At 59.9% G+C, this 21,112-nt stretch overlaps 3 protein-coding genes and 1 pseudogene across 3 annotated transcripts; 2 read left to right on the top strand and 2 right to left on the bottom strand.

The window, feature by feature from the left end:
• Positions 1-570: 570 nt before the first annotated feature.
• C8H22orf15 (chromosome 8 C22orf15 homolog) lies at positions 571-3,864 on the bottom strand. The gene is given in 10 exon segments (XM_057744879.1): positions 571-609; positions 717-896; positions 948-1,026; positions 1,231-1,275; positions 1,278-1,367; positions 1,459-1,545; positions 2,102-2,128; positions 3,132-3,268; positions 3,415-3,514; positions 3,678-3,864. Coding segments are annotated over 9 exon segments (882 nt in total). The 3' UTR covers positions 571-609; positions 717-766.
• Positions 3,865-5,838: 1,974 nt separating this feature from the next.
• VPREB3 (V-set pre-B cell surrogate light chain 3) lies at positions 5,839-7,099 on the top strand. Its single transcript, XM_057746687.1, has 2 exons — positions 5,839-5,910; positions 6,645-7,099. The coding sequence occupies exons 1-2, from the start codon at positions 5,862-5,864 to the stop codon at positions 6,959-6,961; spliced, it is 366 nt and encodes a 121-aa protein (XP_057602670.1). The 5' UTR covers positions 5,839-5,861; the 3' UTR covers positions 6,962-7,099.
• A 1,153-nt stretch (positions 7,100-8,252) lies between these two features.
• Positions 8,253-16,268, top strand: ZNF70 (zinc finger protein 70). Its single transcript, XM_057747267.1, has 2 exons — positions 8,253-8,285; positions 11,018-16,268. Exon 2 carries the CDS (start codon positions 11,081-11,083, stop codon positions 12,416-12,418), a length of 1,338 nt encoding a protein of 445 aa, XP_057603250.1. The 5' UTR covers positions 8,253-8,285; positions 11,018-11,080; the 3' UTR covers positions 12,419-16,268.
• A 2,843-nt stretch (positions 16,269-19,111) lies between these two features.
• Positions 19,112-20,889, bottom strand: LOC130859093 (tubulin alpha-1C chain-like; annotated as a pseudogene).
• Between the last annotated feature and the right edge of the window lie 223 nt (positions 20,890-21,112).

The raw sequence follows: 21,112 nt of genomic DNA, 5'->3' as shown, positions 1-21,112 counted from the left end.
CCTTCAGCTGGTGTCCTGGGTGGGGAGGGAGACCTTGTAATCCTGTGTCATCTGACAGCCTCGGGTAGTCCAGACTGGACAGTGACCTAAGCCTCAAGGGCATGACCCCTGGGGGCTGGAAACCCTGGAGGAGCGTGCTGTCTCCTCTCAGGGCCCCCTGCCCCTTCACCCTTCTCGTCTCCACCTCTGATCCCTTCCTCCGCACCCACGTCTCAGGTGCCCCGTGGCGGCCTCTCCTTGTCAGCGACCTTGCCCCTCTTGCTGATGCAATTTCCCAGTCATTCCAGATTCTGCAGGAGCAGTGTGGCTGGGCCTTTGCACCTGATCCCACAAGGCAGGGCTCACCACCAGCCCCTTTGGATCTGAGTCCGGCTTGGCCACTTGGCCATGATGTGCCAGGTCACGGGGCCCACGGGAGCAGAGGGACAGGTGCTTCCAGCGCTGTCACACACACCGTGCTTCATGGACTCCATTCAGCGGCTCTGCCCTGGGCACGTGCTGCGCGCCAGGCCCAACTCCATGTCTCCCCGCCCTCGTGCAGGCACTGAGCCTCCCGCGGGGTGGTGGGACCTGGCTCCGGGCGTAGCGTGTTCCGGCGTATGTGTGTCTCTGGGGGAGGTTGGCATCGGGGTCCACCTCTCAGCACACACACCCGTCCCCTGGGAAGGGGTCCCACTTCCGGTGTGAGCATCCCCCAGGGATCCATGTCTCCTTACCTGGCCCCTGGCCCCAGCTAGTGGGTCCGGGACAGCAGAGAGCCTGCCCTTCAGGGCCTTGACGGAGGGCCTTGCTCCTGGTGGCCACGACGAGGGCCGACACGCCTCCTCCGGCCATCGCCCAGCGGGGGCAGGCCCGACAGCCAGCGCAGCTCCTCTGCAAGGCCCAGGAAGCCCTGCCTGTGGGGGCTGGCGGGAGGGCGCACCCTCCCCGGGTCCCTCCTGTGACACTCCCCTGCCAGCTCTGGACACCGCTCATCCAGGTCCTGCAGAAGGGACTCATAGCGGGTGGGGGCCCCGCCCTCGCCCCCTGCAGAGGGAGGAAGGCCGGTTCCTGGCTGGCCTGAGGGTCCCCACCCCCACCTCCCCCCAGACTGGGGCCGGGACACGGCACCGTGTCGGAAGGTCAGGGCTAGGTCCTGGCCCGTCGGGGCTCAGCACGGCGCGGTGGTCTGTGCTGCCGTGCCCCTCTTATATTCCAACACAGCTGCGGGGGGAGTTGGGCCCCACTTACTGAAGATCTGCACCAGGACGTAGGTCCCGCGCTCCTGCAGCAGGGGCTGCCTGTGGAGGGTGCCGGGGAGGGCCCCTCCTCCAGTCCCTCACCCAGGGTCACCAGGTGCCCGTCCTCAGCCAGGAGGGCGACAGTCGCTGGGGGGGCAGGGGGGAGGCAGAGCAGTGCTGCTACCCCTGCCTGGGGGCCCTCAGCCGGTCCGCCCGGCACCCGTCCCTGCCCCCTCACCATCTGGGGGCACCTGCCCCCTCCGCCTCAGGTGGGTGGTGAGGGCCACCAGGCTGCACCAGGGGTTCACCCGCTCCCAGCGGCCGGCTGTGGGGGAGGGACAGAGGTGAGCGCGTGGCACCCTCTCTTCCCCCGGACCTGGGACCCTCGGCCTCCTTCCCATCTCTTCCCTACAGAGCAGGGACGGGGGCTATGGGCTTAGGAATGTACCCCCCATCTCCCAAGATGTCGGTGACTGGGGTACACCACTCATGCCCCCCCCACGCAACCCTCTGCTCCCACGTCAGCCCCACCTCTGGCATCTGACAGCACCCCCACCAGAAGGTTGGGAATCTGTAGCTGGGGCTAGAGGGTCAGGTGCCTTAGACCCCCTGAAGCTGGAGGACCCCTGACCAGCGAAGAGATGGAGCCGTTTGAACACCTGCTCCACAGCGGCGGCTGGCGGCAGCGTGGCCTGTGCGCCCCTACGGGAGCCCGCGTGCGTATTCCAGGACGCAGCGGGGTTTCCCCTCGAGGGACCCACCCCAGACGCTCCCCTCCCTTCCCACGTGCACCCCTTCCCCACACCGCCTCCCCACTCGCCCCCAAGGCAGAGGGAAGGTACTCCCACCGGGAACGTGCCAGGACGGGGGGCTCCACTTACCTCCAAACGTCACTGTGATGAACACGGCTGCAGGGGGCAGAGGACAGATGTGGGGGCTTTGATCCCCCAACCCCCAACTTCCCGACTAAGGAAGGATCTGGGGCTGAGATCTGCTCCGGGGTGGGGCCCTGCGGGGGGTGTATGTGTGAGGGGGGTGATGGGGGGGTGGGCTCAGGTGGAGATCCCTGCTCAGCCACCCCTGGAGCTGGTCTTCACCAGCCCGAGGCGGGGCGGGGGGGGGCCCTGCAGCTAGTCCAGGACCCCTGGTCTTCTCTTTCTCCCGCTCGCTGGATGAGAGCAGCCAGAGAAGACTGAGGCCCTCCCAGCTTCCAAGCTGGTCTCCATGGCAGTAGGAGCTGCCAAGAGGTCTGGGCAGGAAATGCCTTCCTCCCAGTATCCTGGTAACGGGATGTGGGGAGGGTCCGGGCATTCCCCGACGCAGGGCTCTCATGGGGGCTGGAGCCTTGTGGCCCAGGGATGTCCAGAGACCACACTCCTCCCACCCGTAGAGACGGAGCTCCCAGGCTGAAAGTGGGCGAGGTTCCTGGGGTTGGGGTGCTGGCCGTGGCCGTAGCAGAAGCGGGATCCTCACCAATCTCGTAGGCTCCCTACCAACTCAAGTCCCCTTTCCCTGGGCTCACTCCCAGCTTCCCTGTCTTCTGTCCTTGTTTCTTTCCTTTTTCAGTCAAGTTTATTGAGGTATGATTTACATACAGTTAAAGTCACCCCTTTGAGTGTTTTCCAGTTGTGACAAGTCTCATAGAACCGCCACCACAGCAGGGGATACAGAACACTTCCATCACTCCCCCAAATTCCTTCATGCCCCTGTGCGGTCACCCTGCCCCCACATCTTCCAGGCTGTCACGGAGAGGGAAGCAGCAGACAGCCAGGAGCCTTTCGGGTCGGCTGCTGTCACTCAGCTCCGTGTGTAGGATTCACCGGGGTTGTCACCAGTGTCAGTGGGTCCTCCCTCTGATCACCCAGGAGGGTCCCCCTGCCTGGAGGCGCCACGGTCCGTGGATCCACTCACCTGCTGCTGTTTGGACTGTTTCCCGTTTGGGGTGATGTATGAGTGAAGCCAGTGCAAACACACGCCTGCAGGTCTCTGGGTGAAGAGAGGTTTCTATTTCTCTGCTGTAAATCCCAGGAGCGGGACTGCTGGGTCCTCTGGAGAGAGTATGCGTAACTTAGTAAGAAACAGCCACTGTTCTCCAGCCCGCCGCCCCGCTTGCACTGCCCCTTTCCGTCCGGTTGTGGCTGGGCCTCCGGACTCACGGCAAGTCAGGAGACCTCCTCCTTAGCTGCTCTCCCACAGCTTCCCGGCGAGCTCAAGGCAGGAGGCGGGGGGAGCCTCCTCTGTGCAGCTGCCAGCCTCGCTCTGCCTCCGGACAGGACTGTCCTCAGCGCTCCCACCTGCAAAGGCGGGGAGAAGCACCGCGCACAGCACCACCGCTGGGCAGCTTAGCGGACGATGAAACGCAGTAACCCTTTCGAGGGCCACCTGGGAGCTCAGCCCGCAGCAGGTGCCCCGAAGCAGCACTGGGGAAAGCCCTAGAGCCGTGTTTTCCAAACTCACAAGCAGGGCGCTTTCTTCCAGAACCTGGGGACCCGCGTCCTGCAGAACACAGCTCAGGAGTGGCTGCAGCCAGATTCCGGAAGGAATGGAACTCTCTGCCCAGACCCTCAGCTCCAACGGCCACCCCTCTGCGTCCCGAGGGGTTTGCCTTTAGTGTCACCAAGGAGAGGTCTTCTGCCTTGAGCATCACGGAGCTGCCATAAGGAGGTGTTAGGACTGCAGTGCGCCCGACAGCGGGAGCTTTATAACCTTCCCCGGGCGAGCTCTCAAGGCTGCAAGGTGATGAGAGCACACTGCTTTAACGTGGGTTACTGTTATGTAGGTATGGTAAGGCCAGCAAATCAGACGATGGCCACTGAGAAGACGGTTTGTTACAGTTCCTGAGAGAAGGAGGCAAGACACACCACGGGCTGGGGGCGGGGGCGTGTGGGGATGAACTGGGGCTGATCAGGAGACCGAGGGCGGCAGAGCACTGGGCAGGAGCCTCTCTTGTGGTTTCTGAGGGAAGGAACAGTGAAGCGAGGTGAGGGCGCTCAGAGTCGGCTGCTTGGAAAAACTTCATCCTCTGGGGCAGAGGGACTGTCCCTGGTTGTCTGGTACCTGGTCCTGGCAGCAGGGCAGTGGCCCAATGAGAGAGCCCTACCGAGGAGGTGGTTGGGATGTGGGGTCAGAATTGGTTGGTTTGCATTTGAAAACTATGTTACTGTCTCTAGGAACTGGCTGAGGCTGGGAGGGCCAGTCCCTCCAAGGTCAGCAAGGCCCAGATGTCAAAGCATCAGGATAGAGAATATGATTAATGCACGCAAAGTTCTATCTTTGTTTTTTTGTTTTGTTTTGTTTTCTGGCTGCACCGCATAGCTTGTGGAATCTCAGTTCCCCGACCAGGGATTAAACTTGGGCCATGGCAATGCAAGCTCAGAATCCTAACCACTAGGCTACCAGGGAACTCCCGCAAAGTCCTGTCTTTGCGTCTTCACAACCCCTGGGCTGGCGCGATGCTTGTCCTCAGTTTCCAGATGAGGGAACTGAGGCACAGAGAGGGGACGTAACTTGGCTGAAGTGCAGTTAAGAAGAGGAGGATCTAGGATTCAGGTTTGAATCCCAGTGCGGGTTGAATTCCAACCAAAGTCAGCTCCCCTCTGTCTGGCAAACGCTCTTACCCACAACAGGAGTGCAAATCGGCACAACCGTGTGGGGAACCCTCGCGGTATCTACTAAAACTAAACAGAAACAGGAATTCCCTGGCCGTCTAGTGGTTAGGACTCCGAGCTTCCACTGCAGGGGACACGGATTCCATCCCTGGTTGGGAAACGAAGAGCCCGCACACTGCACGGTGCAGTGTGGCAAAAAAAAAAAAAAAAACAAAAACCCTAAACAGAAACGTTCCCGACTCCCAGGCGATCCCAGTCCTTGGTGACTGCCCAGCAGAAACCAGAGCGCAGCTGCACCAAAGACACGAGCAGGAATGCCCACAGCAGTTGTCCTCGTAATGGCCAAAGATGAAAGCACCCGAATGGCTAGGAACAGGAGATGGATAAACTAGTGGTGGCTGTCCACACAGCGCCTTACACACAGCTGTGACAACAAAGTAAACAATGGCGCACACACGGATGACTCCTATAACGTTGGAGAGAGGAAGCAGAAACAAAAGACGACGCATTTATAGTTGATGTTCGTTCTACGGCAAAACTGATCTAACCACAGAGTCCCACCTGGTTACTGTCCGGGGCCGAGAGGGTGTTACCGGCGGGGGGCGGGGGGGCACATGAGGGAGTCTTCTGGGGCAGTGGAAATGTTCTAAATCTTGGTCTGGGTAGAGGCTGCAGGGAGATATATATATATATATATATATATATATATATATAAAATCACCGAGCCATGCCTGTAAGACTTGTGCACTTGACCGTGTGAGTTAAACCTCAGTGAGGAGCAGCCACCTGCTACGACTGCACGTGTGGACTTCCGGGCTCGTTTGCAGAGGGCCCTGCGAGGCCGGGACGCTGACGTCTGGGGAGACAAGGCCCGGCTGCTGGGCCTCGCCACTGCCCTCCCCCCCAGCAGTGCGCTCATTTGCATGCCTGCCGTGGTCCAGCAGCCTCCCCTGCGTGCCCTGAAGCTCCCAGAGCACGCCCGGCAAAAGCCCAACACGACGCGTGACTCCCACCTGCCTCCCTGCTTCTGGCCATGGCCTGCCGGCATCTGGTCCTCCTCCTGACTGGGGGCCTCCTGGCAGGTGAGCCCTCCCTGGGCCTGGCTCACCTGGGGGTGGGGTGGGAGACAGGACCGTGGCTCTAGAAGGCCCCTGCAGGGAAGCAAATCGATGTGGGCAGTGGGGAGGGTTTTGGAAGGGCCAGTGGGATGGAGAGAAGTGGCTACAGGCGGCCCTGACCCAGACGTGAGGCAAGTCGCTTCTCTGTGTGGGCCTCAGTTTCCCCATCTGTGAGTGATCAGATCGCTAGGGTCCATTTGGACTCTGACTCTGCGGGGTCTCAGGGACTGGTCACCTTTTGAGTTTTTCAGAGGGGAAGGTGGGGTGGGCCGGGCCCTACCTCACAGGACCTCAAGGGCACGCGAACCCTCGGGCGGCCAGTGGCCGGAGGCTGAGCCGATGGGTAGTAACAGCTCGGGAGGCCTCTTGGGGCTTGTCAGTCTGTAGCCAGGGTTTGGACAAGCCAGTGTGACCCACGTGATAGGGGTCTGCAGGGCAAGGTATGAGGGTGGGCAGAAGGACCCAGAGGCCGCCAGCCCACCCTCTGAACTCTAGATCCTTAGCGGAACATGACTCTTTGGGAACAGGGCCCTAAGGGGGGCTTAGGGGTCACCAGCTCTGTGCCCACCCAGTGCCGATCCCATGGCACCAGGCTGTGAGCTATTGGGAGCGGATCCTCCAGGAGTCTGACCAAGGCTTTGTGGGCAGGCAGGAGGGAAGGGGCCCAGGCCAGGCCTGAGTGTGTCTGTCTCTCTCAGTCTCCCAGCTAGCCCTGACCCAGCCGGAAGCACTGCTGGTCTTCCCAGGCCAAGTGGCCCAACTCTCCTGCATGCTCAGCCCCTATCATGCCACCGTTGGGGACTACGGCGTGTCCTGGTATCAGCAGCGGGCAGGCAGCGCCCCCCGCTTGCTCCTCTACTACCGATCGGAGGAGGACCACCACCGGCCCCCTGGCACCCCTGACCGCTTCTCGGCAGCCACGGATGCAGCCCATAACACCTGCATCCTGACCATCAGCCCCGTGCAGCCTGAAGATGACGCAGATTATTACTGCTCCGTGGGCTACACAGCCTAGGCGTGGGGTGTAGGACGAGTGCCTTCTGTCAGCCTCCCACTTCTCTCCTGATCTTGGGGCCCTGCCTTTCTCTGAGCCTTGATGTTCCTCCTCTGTAAAATGGGTTAATAATATTCACCATGTCAACAATAACTATTCTCTGGGTCATGAGATCCCTGCTGAAAGAGTGACTGTGGTCGGTCTGGGAGGGTGGGGGTAGGGATTCTGGGGATCGTTGCAGAAGAGGAAGCACCTGAGACCCTTGGGTTGGGGCCCAGCCTCCCCACCAGCCCCCAGGGGGCTCAGACTGGTGGCCCTTGCCTTCCTGTGACTGGAGGAGCTGCAGTGAGAGAAAAAGGAAGCAGCCCTTGCTGTTCCCAGCTCTGCATGGTTCGCCGTAGTCCAACACACCCAGGGTGACTGGACGGGGTCCCCAGGAGCCCCTGCCCACTCCTGGATGGGGCAAGGAGGCAGGAGTGAGTGTGTATAGGGTGTAGGGGCGCTCAGAGGCACCGAAGGGCCAGGACGGAAGGTGCTGAAGACACGTGGGCGGGTGGCGCGGGCAGAACGGGCAGCAGCCCTCCCGGGGCGGAGGGGCAAGTCTCGCCACCAGAAGCAGAACTGGGCTCTGGGAGGGGGTGGGGGCTGGAAGAACACACCCCTCTTCCTTCCCGGTCCCCCTACCAGGCGCCACGTGAACGGAAGCCATCCCTCGGATGCGCTGGGCTGGGGTCCAGAGAGGGTCCCGCCTAGGCTCCCGGCCACCTCCTGGGCCTTTTCCGGGCCCTCCTCCCTCGTCTCCGCGGGGACGATGTGGGCAGGCAGGACCAGGGCTCCCCACGCAGGGCGGGCGCCTGCCAACAGGGCCCCGGGCCTGCGCGGGGTGACGGGCTGCTCGGCCCCGTGCGCGCCCGCCCCTCTCCCGGGGACCCGGCCGCCCCCCGACCCAGGACAGGTGCCCGGGAGCCAGCCGCCCCTCGCGGCCTCACTTTCCTCCTCGGCGCCCCCGCCGACACCCGCCCAGCCGGGACGCGCGCGCGGGCGGCCCGCAGCCCTGCGCCCGCCCGACGGGCCCCGCCGACCCGCACCCTGCGGCCCGCGCCCCCGGGGCCCGGCGTCCTGGCGGCGGCGCGCGGCGCGGCGGGACCAGCGAGACGGGGGCCTCCGCGCGGCCTAGAGCGGCCCCGGAAGTGCCGCGGGCGGGGGCGGGGCTCGGGCGGTCGGGCCGCGGCGGGCTCCGCGTCAGCAGCCGCCGCCGAGCGAGGCCACGGCCGCGGGCAGGAGCGGCTCAGGTGCGGCCCCGCCCCGCCCCGGCCAGGTGAGCGGCCCCGCCCCGCCCGCCCAGGTGAGCGGCCCCGCCCCGCCCAGGTGAGCGGCCACCTGTCCCACCGGCGGCGCGGGGGTGGGCGGCCCCCGTTGCGGGAAGCGGGTGGGGGTCCGGCCGGGAGGCCTGACGGGCCTGAGGGCGGGCCGGGAGCCCGAGCCCCGGGGGCCCCGGGAGGATGGAGCGACGGAGGCCGGAGGAGCCGGGGGAGGCCCGAGGGAGCTGGGGCGCGTGGCGTCGCAGACCTCTGGGTTTTCGGTCCCCAAAGAGTTAAAAGCTCGCTGGGCACAGATAAAGCGTCGCCAACTTTTTCAGCGCCGTGGAGACGTCCGCGTGTAGCTGGTACACAGTGGGAATGGAAGCCTCCCCGAGGAGGGATGCTCGGGGACACCAGGCTTTAGCAGGTGGCGGGGGGGAGAGTCACCGTCCCCAGATACCAGGGAAGAGGCATCAGAGGGCATGAAAATTAGGGAGGGGGAAGCAACTTTCGGAAACCAAGGGGATGAAGTGGGGCGTGGGGGCGGAGGTGGGTTGTCCGCCAAGGTGGGTTAGGGAAGGGTGGGCCCACACTGTCACATCCTCCAGCGTTTCATGAGCAAACCTACTGCGTTTTAGAAACTGGCAGCTAAGCCAAACGGAGAGGAAAAGCCTGGCTCTTTGAAAGCCAAACGCAGCGTGTCTGTGGCAGGATCCCCAGGCTGCCAATTTGCTGTCTCCGAAATGAAGGGTTTTGAGAAGGAAGTCTTGCTTGGGGAGCCCTGCCAGAGCGGGGGACGTGAGGACCCAGAAGAGAGGGCTCGGCCGTAAGGAGGTCATCATTAGATGCTGGAGCCGAAGTCCCAGCTGAAATTGGAAACTTGAAGTTTGTCTCCCAGCCACACACAGTCGTGTGATTTTCCTTGGCAACATTCAGCATCTTAGGAGTTGGCAGGGGAGGTGGGTAGTTAGTGGCTGGTTGCAGCAGGGCAGGGAGGAAGGGAACGTGAGAGCTGGTTGAAGTGACGCCCATAGTGAGACCCGCTGCAGAGACAGCCTAAGCTAGGCTGGGGAAGGGGTGGGCGGACCGGGGTGAAAATGGGCCGAGAGGTTTGAGGAGGTCGGGTGAGAGGAGGGGTGGAGTGGAGATGGTGGTTGTGAAGAGGAGTGGGAGTGATCACAGGCTTCTTGAGGATACTGCAGTTCTGTGCTTTTTTTTCACACCTGGCTTTTCTACTGGCTGAAAATTCACTTAAAAATTTCCAAGTAGGCATGAGTGTCATGGTGACTATTCTGATTAACTTAGTATGACTTTTTGAGGCAGTCCCTCTCTGAGCTTCAGTGTAAGGATGATAGTACCTTTGTATGGAGTCCTGAGGAGTAAGTGAGATGTGCTTGTAAAAGGTCTCACAATGCCTTGCACACAGTAGGTGCTCAGTAAACTCAAATTGTCATCATTACGGTAAAGAGTTTCTCTAGAGCTGAATGGAGTCCTGTGGGGCTCCCTCGGGGCCCCCACAGTGGGATGCGGGGCTGCCTGGGGTGTTCTTGCCTCCTTCCTTGTCCCTACGAAAACACTCCCTTCAACCAGAGCGGCTCTGCTTTTGTCTGTTTCATTTATTTTTATCTCCCAGATAATTGACTTATTTGAATAAAGAGTACTTTGGCAAAATAAAATAAAAACATGGTAAGCAGTTATAATGCAAAAACAAATGACTTTTCCTCTGTTCAATCATTTATTTATTCAGCAAATGTGTGTGTAGAGACTGAGTGGTTCTGCGGGGAGCTGGGGATTCCAAAACGGGGGAGCCCCGGACTTGCCCTTGGGGAGCTCGTAGGCGGTGGTGGGGAGAGTCCTGCCATGCCGTTTGCCCTCCAGGGTGGTGACTGCTGTGACGGACACGTGCCGCATGCTCCACGGTCACTGAGGCCCCGTGCCTGAGATTGTCAGAGCCTAAGGGTGCAGAGAAGAGGGGACATTTGGGCTGAGTCTGGAAGGATGAGCACGTGGCCATGTGAGAAGAGAGGAGACCAGTCAGGTGGAGGAAACGGCAGCATGTGTGACTTGTGGAGCTGGAAGGTTAGGGGTGCGTGGAAGGAGAGGTGGGGATGGGGCCGCAGGGCCAGGCGTGGAGGACGTGGGCTGCTGCAAGCCCCTGCAAAGTGGGGTGCCACGATCAGGACTGTGTTTTGGGCATTTGACCTTGGCATCCACGTAAAGAATGGACCGGGAGGGAGGAGGGGAAGCTGGAGGAAGACAGCCAGCAGGGAGGTGAGTCACACCAAGGCCTGAACTGCCCAGTGACAGCAAGGAGAGAGGCAGAGACCCCTTCAGTGAAGCCGGGAAATGGGTGGGATGGGGTGTGCAGTGGGGGAGTGAGGGCTGACTCCCAGGGCTCCGGCTGGGGCACCGGCTGGAGGGGTGCAGCCGACTGACGTAGGAGGGAGGTGTGTGCTCTCTCTTTCCCGATGAGACCCCAGCCCCAACCTCCTCCAGAAGCCGGAGTCTTGCCTCTTTTCCGGAATGGCTCCACTTCCTGTCCTCACTTGCCTTTCTGGACACCCTGAGCCTTTAGAGTCTGGACACTACAGTGTGACATTGTCTGTCTGTCTGTCTGTCTTCCCTGCTGTTGTTTCTGGTAAGTCAGATTTGTTTCTAAGTCAGTAAGGACCATCTCAAGGGCAAGACTGTGTCTTTGGTTATATCTGCCTTAGACCCCAGCACCTACTAGGTGCTTGACTTGCTGACTTGACAGTGTCTCTTGTTTTCTTTTCAGAATCTGAAAGCAGTAAGTGTGTCCCAAAGAGATACAGTCACCGGGGGTGAGTCTGGACCCACGATGGAGATTCCCCCGGCCGCCAAGCTGGGTGAGGCTTTTGTGTTTGAGGACGTGATGGAAGTGCAGACACACCTCTTCCCGGAGGAGGACCTGGGGGACCCTTTTCTTCAGGAGAGGGGTTTAGAGCAGATGGCCGTCATCTACAAGGAGGTCCCGCTCGGGGAGCAGGGCCAGTATGAGGGGGACTTCAGCCTGTGCTCGAGCCCCGTTCAGCATCAGAGCCTCCCCCCGGGAGATAGACCCCAGGACGAGGAGCTGCTGTTTGGCCCAGTTTTCCTCCAGAAGTCAGACCTGACTGTGTGCCAGGTAACCCGCAGCGGGGAAGCGTCCAGTGGGCCTGACGGGGGGACGGCGGGCGGGGGGGCCTCGGGACCTGAGAGGCCTCAGAGGACCGCACAGCCAGCCAAGCCCTATGCCTGTCGGGAGTGCGGCAAGGCCTTCAGCCAGAGCTCGCACCTGCTCAGGCACCTGGTGATCCACACCGGGGAGAAGCCCTACGAGTGCTGCGAGTGCGGCAAGGCCTTCAGCCAGAGCTCGCACCTGCTCCGGCACCAGGCCATCCACACTGGGGAGAAGCCCTACGAGTGCCGGGAGTGCGGCAAGGCCTTCCGCCAGAGCTCGGCCCTGGTGCAGCACCAGAAGACCCACACCGGGAAGAGGCCGTACGCATGCAGGGAGTGCGGGAAGGACTTCAGTCGGAGCTCGAGCCTCCGGAAGCACGAGCGCATCCACACTGGGGAGAAGCCCTACCAGTGTAAGGAGTGCGGGAAGTCCTTTAACCAGAGCTCGGGCCTGAGCCAGCACCGGAAGATCCACACGCTGAAGAAGCCGCACGTGTGCGAGCTCTGCGGGAAGGCCTTCTGCCACCGCTCCCACCTCATCCGGCACCAGAGGATCCACACGGGCAAGAAGCCATACGCGTGCGAGGAGTGCGGCAAGGCCTTCAGCCAGAGCTCCAACCTCATCGAGCACCGCAAGACGCACACGGGCGAGAAGCCCTACAAGTGCCACAAGTGTGGCAAGGCCTTCAGCCAGAGCTCCTCGCTCATCGAGCACCAGCGCATCCACACCGGGGAGAAGCCCTACGAGTGCAGCCAGTGCGGCAAGGCCTTCTGCCACAGCTCGGCCCTCATCCAGCACCAGCGGATCCACACGGGCCGGAAGCCCTACGTGTGCAACGAGTGCGGCAAGGCCTTCCGGCACCGCGCGGCGCTCATCGAGCACTACAAGACGCACACGCGGGAGCGGCCCTACGAGTGCAGCCGCTGCGGCAAGGCCTTCCGGGGCAGCTCGCACCTCATCCGCCACCAGAAGGTCCACGCTGGGCACAAGCTCTAGGCGAGGCGCCGCAGCCCGCGCCCCTGCCACGTGCAGCCCGACCCCCTCTCTCGTCTGTGGGGCCCACCCGCCTCCCGGGACCCGTGTGGCCTGGAAACGGGCGCCCGCCCCGGTGGCAGGGCCCGCGCAGTCCCGGCCCGGCAGGTGGACTGGGTGGTGGGTGGGGTAGGAAGGCCGCAGGCCGGGGCGCCGGGGCCCAGCCGGCTCTCGGCTGTCTCCTGCTCACCTGTGACCCGGCGGGGTTTAGCTCTGCCCTCTGTTTGCTTCTTCCAGAATCTGGAAGAATAAACGTCAGAGGCGGAAAGTGGGGTTAAACCCGTGAAAATGTCAGATGAGCTCTTTAACAGTCAGGCCCTTTTAGAGGAAGTAGCCGTGCTCGCGGTCCAGTCAGCTGAAGGAGAACAAGTCCAAACTAGATGCGTCTGCGGCCCACCTCGGGCACTGCTGGGGATGGCCAGCTCGGGCCAGACCAGAGGGAGGGTCTGGAGGACTCGTCCCGGGCGGGGCTGAGGGTGAGGCTGTCTCGGGCCTCGCCTTGGGGTAGCTGGGGCGGTTCTGGCGGGTGGTGTGGTCCAGGAGGCCAGAGAACAGTGCTGCCCGGCTCTGGCTCAGCCCAGGCCAAGGCTCACTGGGGGTCCCCCCCTCAGCCTGCCTGGGATGCCAGCGGGGCCCGGCTCTGGTCTGGGGCTCGCAGCCTCCCTTCCACCCTCCACTGCCAGGGGATGTAAGGCGATTGGGTCAGAAGACCTGGGTTCAAGTTCCAGTTCTGGCCCCTCCCCCCTTGGTGACCCCCTCCGTGAGACGTGCACATCGGACCAGCCACCTTCCCCTAAGGGCTGGTGCAAGGCTGCCGTTCCGAGTGTGACCACGCACGACGTGTTTTGTCAGCTGGCCAGTGAGGATGGAGACCGACAGTGACCCCTGCCCCACTGCAGGGGAGCCCCATTCCTCCCTGGTTCCCAGAATGGCAGGGCCCCCTGAAGCCAGGCCTTCCCCTCCCTGCCTCCAGCGTGTGCCCGGGTGCGGTGCCCTGGGCTGCAGCGCCCCGCGCAGGACGCTTCCTGGACGCCGTCCCGCAGCGCCCGTGTGTCTGCATCCTTTCTTTCTCTCTGTCCTCCCCACAGGGGCTTGTTTCACGAGTGCCGTTGTCTGTGTGCCACCCAGGCCCGTTCAGCGGGGCGCCCCAGCGAGGGGGTCCGACAGCGACGTGTGTTTGAAGCTCCCCAGGTGGTTAGCGGGTCCCCCGCATAGCAGGCTGCGAGCCCGGGCTGGCTCCCAGGCCGCCCCAGCGTCTGCCACACGGTATCGCCCTGGGCAGAGCGTGAAGGTGGCCATCCTCTCTCAGTCCCCTGTCTCCCGCCCCAGGGCTGGGCTCAGGCAGTGCCTCGTCTGGCCGGCGGGTGAGCGTTTGTCCCAGGCTTTCGTGCGTGCTCGAGGGTCTTTAGTACGGGCCCCCCGGGCGCCTCAGCACTGGCGCGGGGAGGCCCAGCCCAAGCTGTTCTGAAGTTTTCCACGTTTCTGGCTGAAGTCCCATGAGCCCGTCACGAGACGCTCCGCTGGGCAGCTGTGTGCGGTTTTGATGAGTAAAGATGGAAAAGCCATGGCGATTACTTGGTGAGTGGAGCCTGGGAGGCCAGAGATGTTAAAACGACAGTTCTGTTGGGCTGGGGAGATGAGCTCTGTCCAGCTCCTCTCTGCCGTGTGAGTCTGGGGGGCGTGGAACCGGCTCTCCAGCCCCCTCCCCCCCGCCCGCAGCCTCTGCGTGAGCGGGTGGACCAGCCTGAGTGCGCAGTGCCGGCCTTGTCTGCAGGCAGCCTGCACGGAGGGTCTTCCGTCGTTAGAGTGGAGGCAGGATGCTGACACCCTGCTCGGTGCAGGTGGGACCGTGTCCCCCCAAGGTCTACCTCCTCGCCCCCCCACCCCCGTTCGGCCTTCGCCCTGGCCAGGCCTGTCCTCGCTGGGCAGGGCAGTCGTCCACGTCCTACCTTGGATGTCTCTCCCCGCACACTGTGCCCCTAGCCCAGTATTTTTTTTTTCAAGCATCACTTTGCACATGTCACCGCTCTCCTTAAAACCAACCCTCAGGGGTCTTCTGCATGTAACCCCCATTTCAGCCAACCTTGGTGTCCCCCCACCCCCAGCAAGCCTGGGGCGTCCCTGCCACGCCCGGGTGCCCCCGCTCAGCCCCAGCTTTTCTCAGCTCATTTTGTGCTGTGCGCACATCCTTGAATATGCACTTTCTCTCTCCTCCCCCCCATCTCCTTTCTTCCTTTTGACAATTTATATAACATGGGGATTAAAACGCCCTTTCTGAAGGGTTGACAGATTCTCACAAGACGATGGTCTCCCAAGACCAGGCAGGTACTTTCTTTTTAGGAGCAGAACCTAGTTCCTTCAGTTCAGATTCTTTCCTTGCTTCCTTATGTACTTAAAATCTTTTCATCTGTGTAGGTTCTCAGACAGTGTGTTGTTATAAGAGATCATCCGGGTGATATTTTAATCGTTCTTGAATTTAGTTGTCTGTTTTTGTTTCATTGTCTTACATTTTTTCCTTCTTCGCAGGTGTTGTTGAGTGTTGCCAAGCTCCGGTTCTCGGTTCTGTCTACTAGTTAAGTTGTTTTGTCACAATGCATGTATTTGGCTCTCTTCTTTCTTTTTGTTTTTTGACTTCATACTTTACATCTCTGAGGTTAATTGTTTAGATATAGTTAATGATTTTCAGTGTTTCTGGTAAATGGGGGTACTTTAGCCTACAATTTTTTCTTATATTAGTGTGTTGTGAGCTCAAGGATGTTGACGTGTGGTGTCTCTTGCTGTTATCTTAGGACTGTCCCTTTGGCCCGGGTATTGTTATTACTGTTATTATTATTATTTCAGTATTTCCCAGCAATGACCACTGAGGTCATGGCTGTCACTTCTTATTGTATGTGGTGGCGTCAATGTTTCTAAGTGTCCGTAGACCTTCTCTGGGCCCAAATGTATTATCAGTTTTTATAAGGCATTTGTGCACTCTGAAGACGTGTTTTTACTCCAGCAGTTCTATTTGTTAAATCAGTTTTTATGTTATTTTATTCAAATCCATGCTCTCTGTAACTTTACTTCAGATTTCTTAACCTGGGGTCCAAGGACTGTCTGGGAGCCCATGAGCCTGCAGGGGTTTCAGAGGTCGTGGACCCTGGGGCTGAACAGAGCTGTGGGGATGTGTGCAGCGTGAGTTATTCTGGGAGAGGGCTGGTCTCTGTAGCACTTGCCACATTTTGGAAGGGCTCTGTGACCCCAAACTAGTTAAGAACTCTCGTTTACCTGGTCAAATCATAGTCTGATTTTGTGTTTTTTCCCTTTGTGTGTTTCTGTTTTGCTTTAATTTCTGTTTCTCTTTTATGCATGTTGTTGCTTTGTTAGTCTTGAAGTTATCTTAAGAAATAGGCAGGGTATAGATGACCGCGTAATTACCACATGCGGGGCATACGTGGTCAATAGTGACACATGGAAACACTGTGCCTTTTAGTGCCCTCTCCGCCTCTTTTCATGCTTCTAGCTTCAACTTCTCTTTTCCAAATATCCTAATAGAAGCCCCTTGCTTTTTTCGAATTTGCATTTGCATGAGAGTTTATTTAGCTCGGCATTTTATTTTTAAAGTTTGTGTATATATTTTGCTATATATCTGTAACTTATAAACAGCAAATTGTTGGATTTTGTTTTCTGATTCGTTCTATAATTATTCTTACATAAGACGTTCTCCTATTATTAGAGTGAGGCCTACTTTATTTTCATCTTAATATTTTAATATATATTAACTCATTTGACCCAAGAAGGCCATGCTTGCCACCCCCTGTCTCTGTGAGCTGCTCTCCACCACGGGGCCCCGCTTCCGGGGGGACCAGGGGTCTGCCGCCAGGCGCACCTGCTCCTCCTTGTCCTCGCTGGTGCCGGGCTGTGTCTTGAGCCCACTCGTGAGGTCACAGCCCCTCGCTTCAGTGTCCTTGGCTGTGACGGGGAGGAACGATGCCCCCTCACAGCCCCGCGGGTGTCGGAAGACGGCAGACTGCAAACCTGCATGGAAAACTGAGAGCGGAGGTGATTATCACAGTTAGCATGGTGAAATATGCCTTTGGTTATCTGTTCTTCTTACTCCCAAAGTTTGTTCAACATAACTCAGAACACTGCATTGTGCTTTGTTTACTTTATAGAAAATGCTACGCGATGCAGCAAAGAGCTAGACGTCACCGATCAGGCCCACCCTCCCTGAGGGAACCCGCACAGTCATGTGAGAGAGAGGTGGGGACCCTGATCTCGTGCCCCTCTCCCCATCACCTGCCTGTCCCAGGCCGGTCCCCTCCCGCGGCGGGGGCAGGGCACGGTCACAGCTGCAGAGGCTCACGGGTGGCTTAACCACCAAATACTCCCGGGACGTCCCTGGCAGTCCGGTGGTTAAGAGACTCTGCACTTCCACTGCAGGGGGCGTGGGCTTGATCCCTGGTCAGGGAACTAAGATCCCACATGCTGCATGGCATGGCCAAAAAAGTTAAAAAAAAAAAAAAGAAGAAGATGGTCACTCTGGCCAGTCCTGTTGCAGGTGGAAGCGGAGGCCAGCGATGTACCGCAGGTGCAGTGCTTTGGTGTCACACCTGCCGGCAGCCGCGGGGAGGAGCCGCTCGGCTGTGACGCAGGGGCCCTAGCCTGCTGCTGCCAGGACGGCCCGGAGGCCACGCGTGGGTCTAGTCACCACGGGCCGAGGCGGAAACCAAACGGCCCCTCCGCTCAGAGCTGCTCAGCTCACGGGGCCGAGCCGGTGCTCCCGGACATCACACACGTCTGGATGTATTTGCCGACTGACAGCCGCCTCCCGCAGGGTGGGGAAAGCCAAGCCCTTTCTTCTGGGGGAGCCCCCTCTTCAGTGTCTGATAACCAGGAAACCCAGGCAACAGGTGGCCTGGGGAGTGCGGAGGGGGCGTCCTGATAGACCACCCCTCCTGCACCGCAGGCCAGAGGCGCCCCCAGCCACCAGGACTCCCGTGGGGCGGGGCCTCGGGCGGGAGAGCCTCCCACGTGTGCCGCCTCCGCCCCACCCCCATCCGCCCAGGTGGGTATCTACCACTGTCACTCACCTTCCATGGCCCCTGCGGCCGGGGGGGTTCCGCCCTCGGGTCCAGAGCACCCCCTTGAAAGGCTCTCCCGCCGCCGTTCGGTCCCTGGCCCCTCTGCCGCCGCCCTCCGCCAGGCCAGCTCTCCCTCCCGCAGAGAGGAGGCAAGCGCCTCTGTGCTCCCCGCGGGGCCTCCCTCGGCTCTTCCAGCTCCCAGACCCCAGGACTGAGAGGGGTCGGGGCAGCCGCAAACGAGCCGCTCCCTGCCTGATGCTCACGTGGCCTCGTCTCCGGGAGGAGGGAGCAGTGCGGCAGGGCTCTGGACCGATCCCGTCCCGGGGTCACGGGCACCCCCAGAGCGGAGGGCTGTCCTGGGGGCGAGGGGACCGGTTCCCCTCCTGGAGGCCGGCGGGGCCTCTGCCTCCTGCCGGCTCATCCGCGTTCCCGCCGTGGGCCTCGCCCCCGCCATCCCCGCCCTCCTCCCTCCACCCGCTGCGGCCTGGAGGGAAGGGGCCTGCGGAGTCACGGGCCGCCGCGTCCCTGCTCTGCCGGCGTTCGCCTCCCGCGCCAGCCGCCTCCTCCCGCCGCCCTCCTGGGCCAGCCGCTCTCCTGGGCCAGCCGCTCTCCTCAGCCTCTTTCCTCCGCGCGTTGTCTTCTCCGGCCTCGCTGATCACGGCCCGTGCCCGGAGGCCCTCTCCTCCTCTGCCTCTGCACACACCGGTCCCCCCACGTCCTGCCCACGACGTCCCCTGTGCCACCCCCTCCTCTCGTCTCGCTGCGTGGCCCCCTCCCCAGCCGCCCACCCCCGGCCTTTCTCGCCTCTGCAGCCAGAGGGGTGCTCCTGCCTTGCAGCCTGACGGGGTCCCCTTCTTCCTCCAACACCCACGCTGGTTTACACGGAAACCTGTGTGGAGACCCTTCCCAACCAGACACCCCCTCCCCACCAGGAGCTCCTGTGTTCTGAGCAGGCCTTCTGCCATCAGGACACCGTCTCCCATCGGTACAAAGAGCCTGGACCAAAGACGGGGGCTGGGGAGGGTGGGGGGTGGGATGGGGGCCTTGGGGGGGTGGTTCTTGCCCAGGGCCAGCTCTTCAGAGAAGGCCAAGCCCCCTGCCCCAGCGCTGTGCTCTGGGTGTCAGACGCAGTGGAAACAGGGAAGGAAGCTGACCTTAGGGTCAGGGCCAGTTAGTGGAGATGGAGAAGAGAGAGAGGGTCCAAGAGAGGGTGAGCGTGGTTTTTTTTTTAATTGACCTATAGTTGGTTTACAATGTTGTGTTCGTTTCTTATGCACAGCAAAGTGATTCAGATGGATAGACAGTTTTTCAGATTCTTTTCCATTATAGATTATCACAAGATACAGAATTTAGTTCCCTGTGCTCTACAGTGGGACCTTGTTGGTTGTCTGTTTTATATACAGCAGTGTGTCTGCTAATCCCAAGCTCCTAATTTATCCCTCCCCCCCCCCTTCCCCTTTGGGAACCATAAGTTTGTTTTCTAGGTCTGTGAGTCTATTTCTGTTTCGTAAATGAGTTCATTTGTGTTGTATTTTATTTTTTGACACCGAAAATAGAAATATCACTTATTGACAAGGTAGGGCCACAACGGGCAGCTTCACAGGACACAAATAAAACGGTCCTCAGACGAGTGTAAAATTGCAGCAGACCGGTTAATAGCCTTCACCCTCATCCTCTCCCTCAGCACTATCCGCTCCAGCCTCCTCAGAAGCCTTCTCCAGGGCAGCCAGGTCCTCCCGGGCCTCCGAGACCTCGCCCTCCTCCATGCCCTCCCCCACGTACCAGTGCACGGAGGCGCGCGTGGCAGACGTGAGGTCGAACTGGTGGTCCAGGCGGGCCCGGGCCTCGGCGATGGCCGTGGTGTTGCTCAGCACGCACACGGCCTGGGGACCACCGTGGGGGGCTGGCAGGCGATGCCAGCTTTGAAGCCAGTCGGGCACCAGACCACAAGCTGGATGGTGCGCTTGGTCTTGATGGTGGCAGTGGCAGCATTGGGAACCACGTCGCCACGGTACAGCAGGCAGCAGGCCATGTACTTGCCACGGCGAGGGTCGCATTTCACCATCTGGTTGGCCGGCTCGAAGCAGGCACTGGTGACGTCTGCTGCAGAAGGCTGTTCATGGTAGGCTTTCTCAGCGGAGGTGCCGGGTGTATGTGGCCGGGGGGGAGGTGGATGCGGGGAGGGGGCACCAGGGTGGTCGGGCATTCTGTCAGATGGACACGCAGGGCCCCATCACACCTCGGGAGCAGCGATGCAGGACACGTCTGGCTTGTGAGGTGATTGAGATCCATGTAGGTTGGGTGCTCAATATCCAGGTTTGTTTTTTTATTAAAAAAATGTTTATTGGAGTAGTGTTGATTTGTAATGTTGTCTTACTTTCTGTTGTACAGCACAGTGACTCTGTTATACATACACATATTTCCACTCTTTTTTAGATTCTTTTCCCATTTAGGTCATTACAGAGTATTGAGTGGAGTTCCTGGTGCAAAAGGCCCAACGTTATTTTATTTTATTTTTTAAGGACTTTTATTGAGATATAATTGGCATAAAAATACATATATTTTTTCTTTAATAACTTTTATTGAGATACAATTGACATACAATAAACTGCATATAAAGTGTACAATTTGATTAAAAACTGTATATATTTAAAGTGTACAGTTTGATATATATCTTTTCTTATTAGTAATGTACCCACAGCAATCCCAATCTCCCAATTCAATATCGAGGTTTCTGTGACAGATGTCACAGATGGCCTCATTGTCTGCCGTGAAGGCACAGTCAGAGGGCTCCAGGGTGGTGTGGGTGGTGGGGATGGAGTTGTAGGGCTCAGCTACAGCTGTGGACACCTCGGGCCTGGGTGAACGGAGGACTCCAGTCTGGACGTCTTGCCGTCATCGACTGAGAGACATTCCATCAGCAGGAGGGTGAACCCAGAACCAGTTCCCGCACGAAAGCTGTGGAAAACCAAGAAGCCCTGAAGACCTGTGCACTGGTCAGCCAGTTTCCAAATTCAGTCCGAGACGAGGTCAGTGCTCTTGCCAACGGTGTAGTGACCTCGGGCGTAGTTACTGGCAGCCTCTTCCTTGCCTGTGATGACCTGCTCAAGCTGGAAGAGCTCGTGGCAGGTGCCAGTGCAAACCTCATCAATGACCGTGGCTGCCAGGTCTGCAAACACTGCCCTGGACACAGGCCTGCCAGCGCCTGTCTCATTGAAGAAGCTGTTGAAGGAGTCATCTCCCCCAAGATGTCACTTGGCATCTGGCCATGGGCCGGATGCTGTGTTCCAGGCAGTAGAGCTTCCAGCAGGCACTGCCAGCCTGGACACCCGCCTGGCCGACGTGGGTGGGGACGCACTCACGCATGACTGAGACTCGTGGGGTTCCTCGGGGCTGGAGGAGGCGAGGGGACGGCCGCGAGAGTCACCTGCTGGCAGGCTACCGAGGAGTCCGGGGAGAAGCAGTCTGTGTTGTATTTTGGATTCCACACACAAGTGATGTCATACGGTGTTTATCTTCCTCTGTCTGACGTCACTTAGTGTGATCCCCTCCAGGTCCATCCATGTTGCTGCAAATGGCATTATGTCATTCTTTT

Source organism: Hippopotamus amphibius, chromosome 8, assembly GCF_030028045.1.
Source record: "Hippopotamus amphibius kiboko isolate mHipAmp2 chromosome 8, mHipAmp2.hap2, whole genome shotgun sequence".
NCBI lineage: Eukaryota > Metazoa > Chordata > Mammalia > Artiodactyla > Hippopotamidae > Hippopotamus > Hippopotamus amphibius.
The sequence above is the reverse complement of the archived record's forward strand: the minus strand, read 5'-3'. Positions and strand labels throughout refer to the sequence as shown.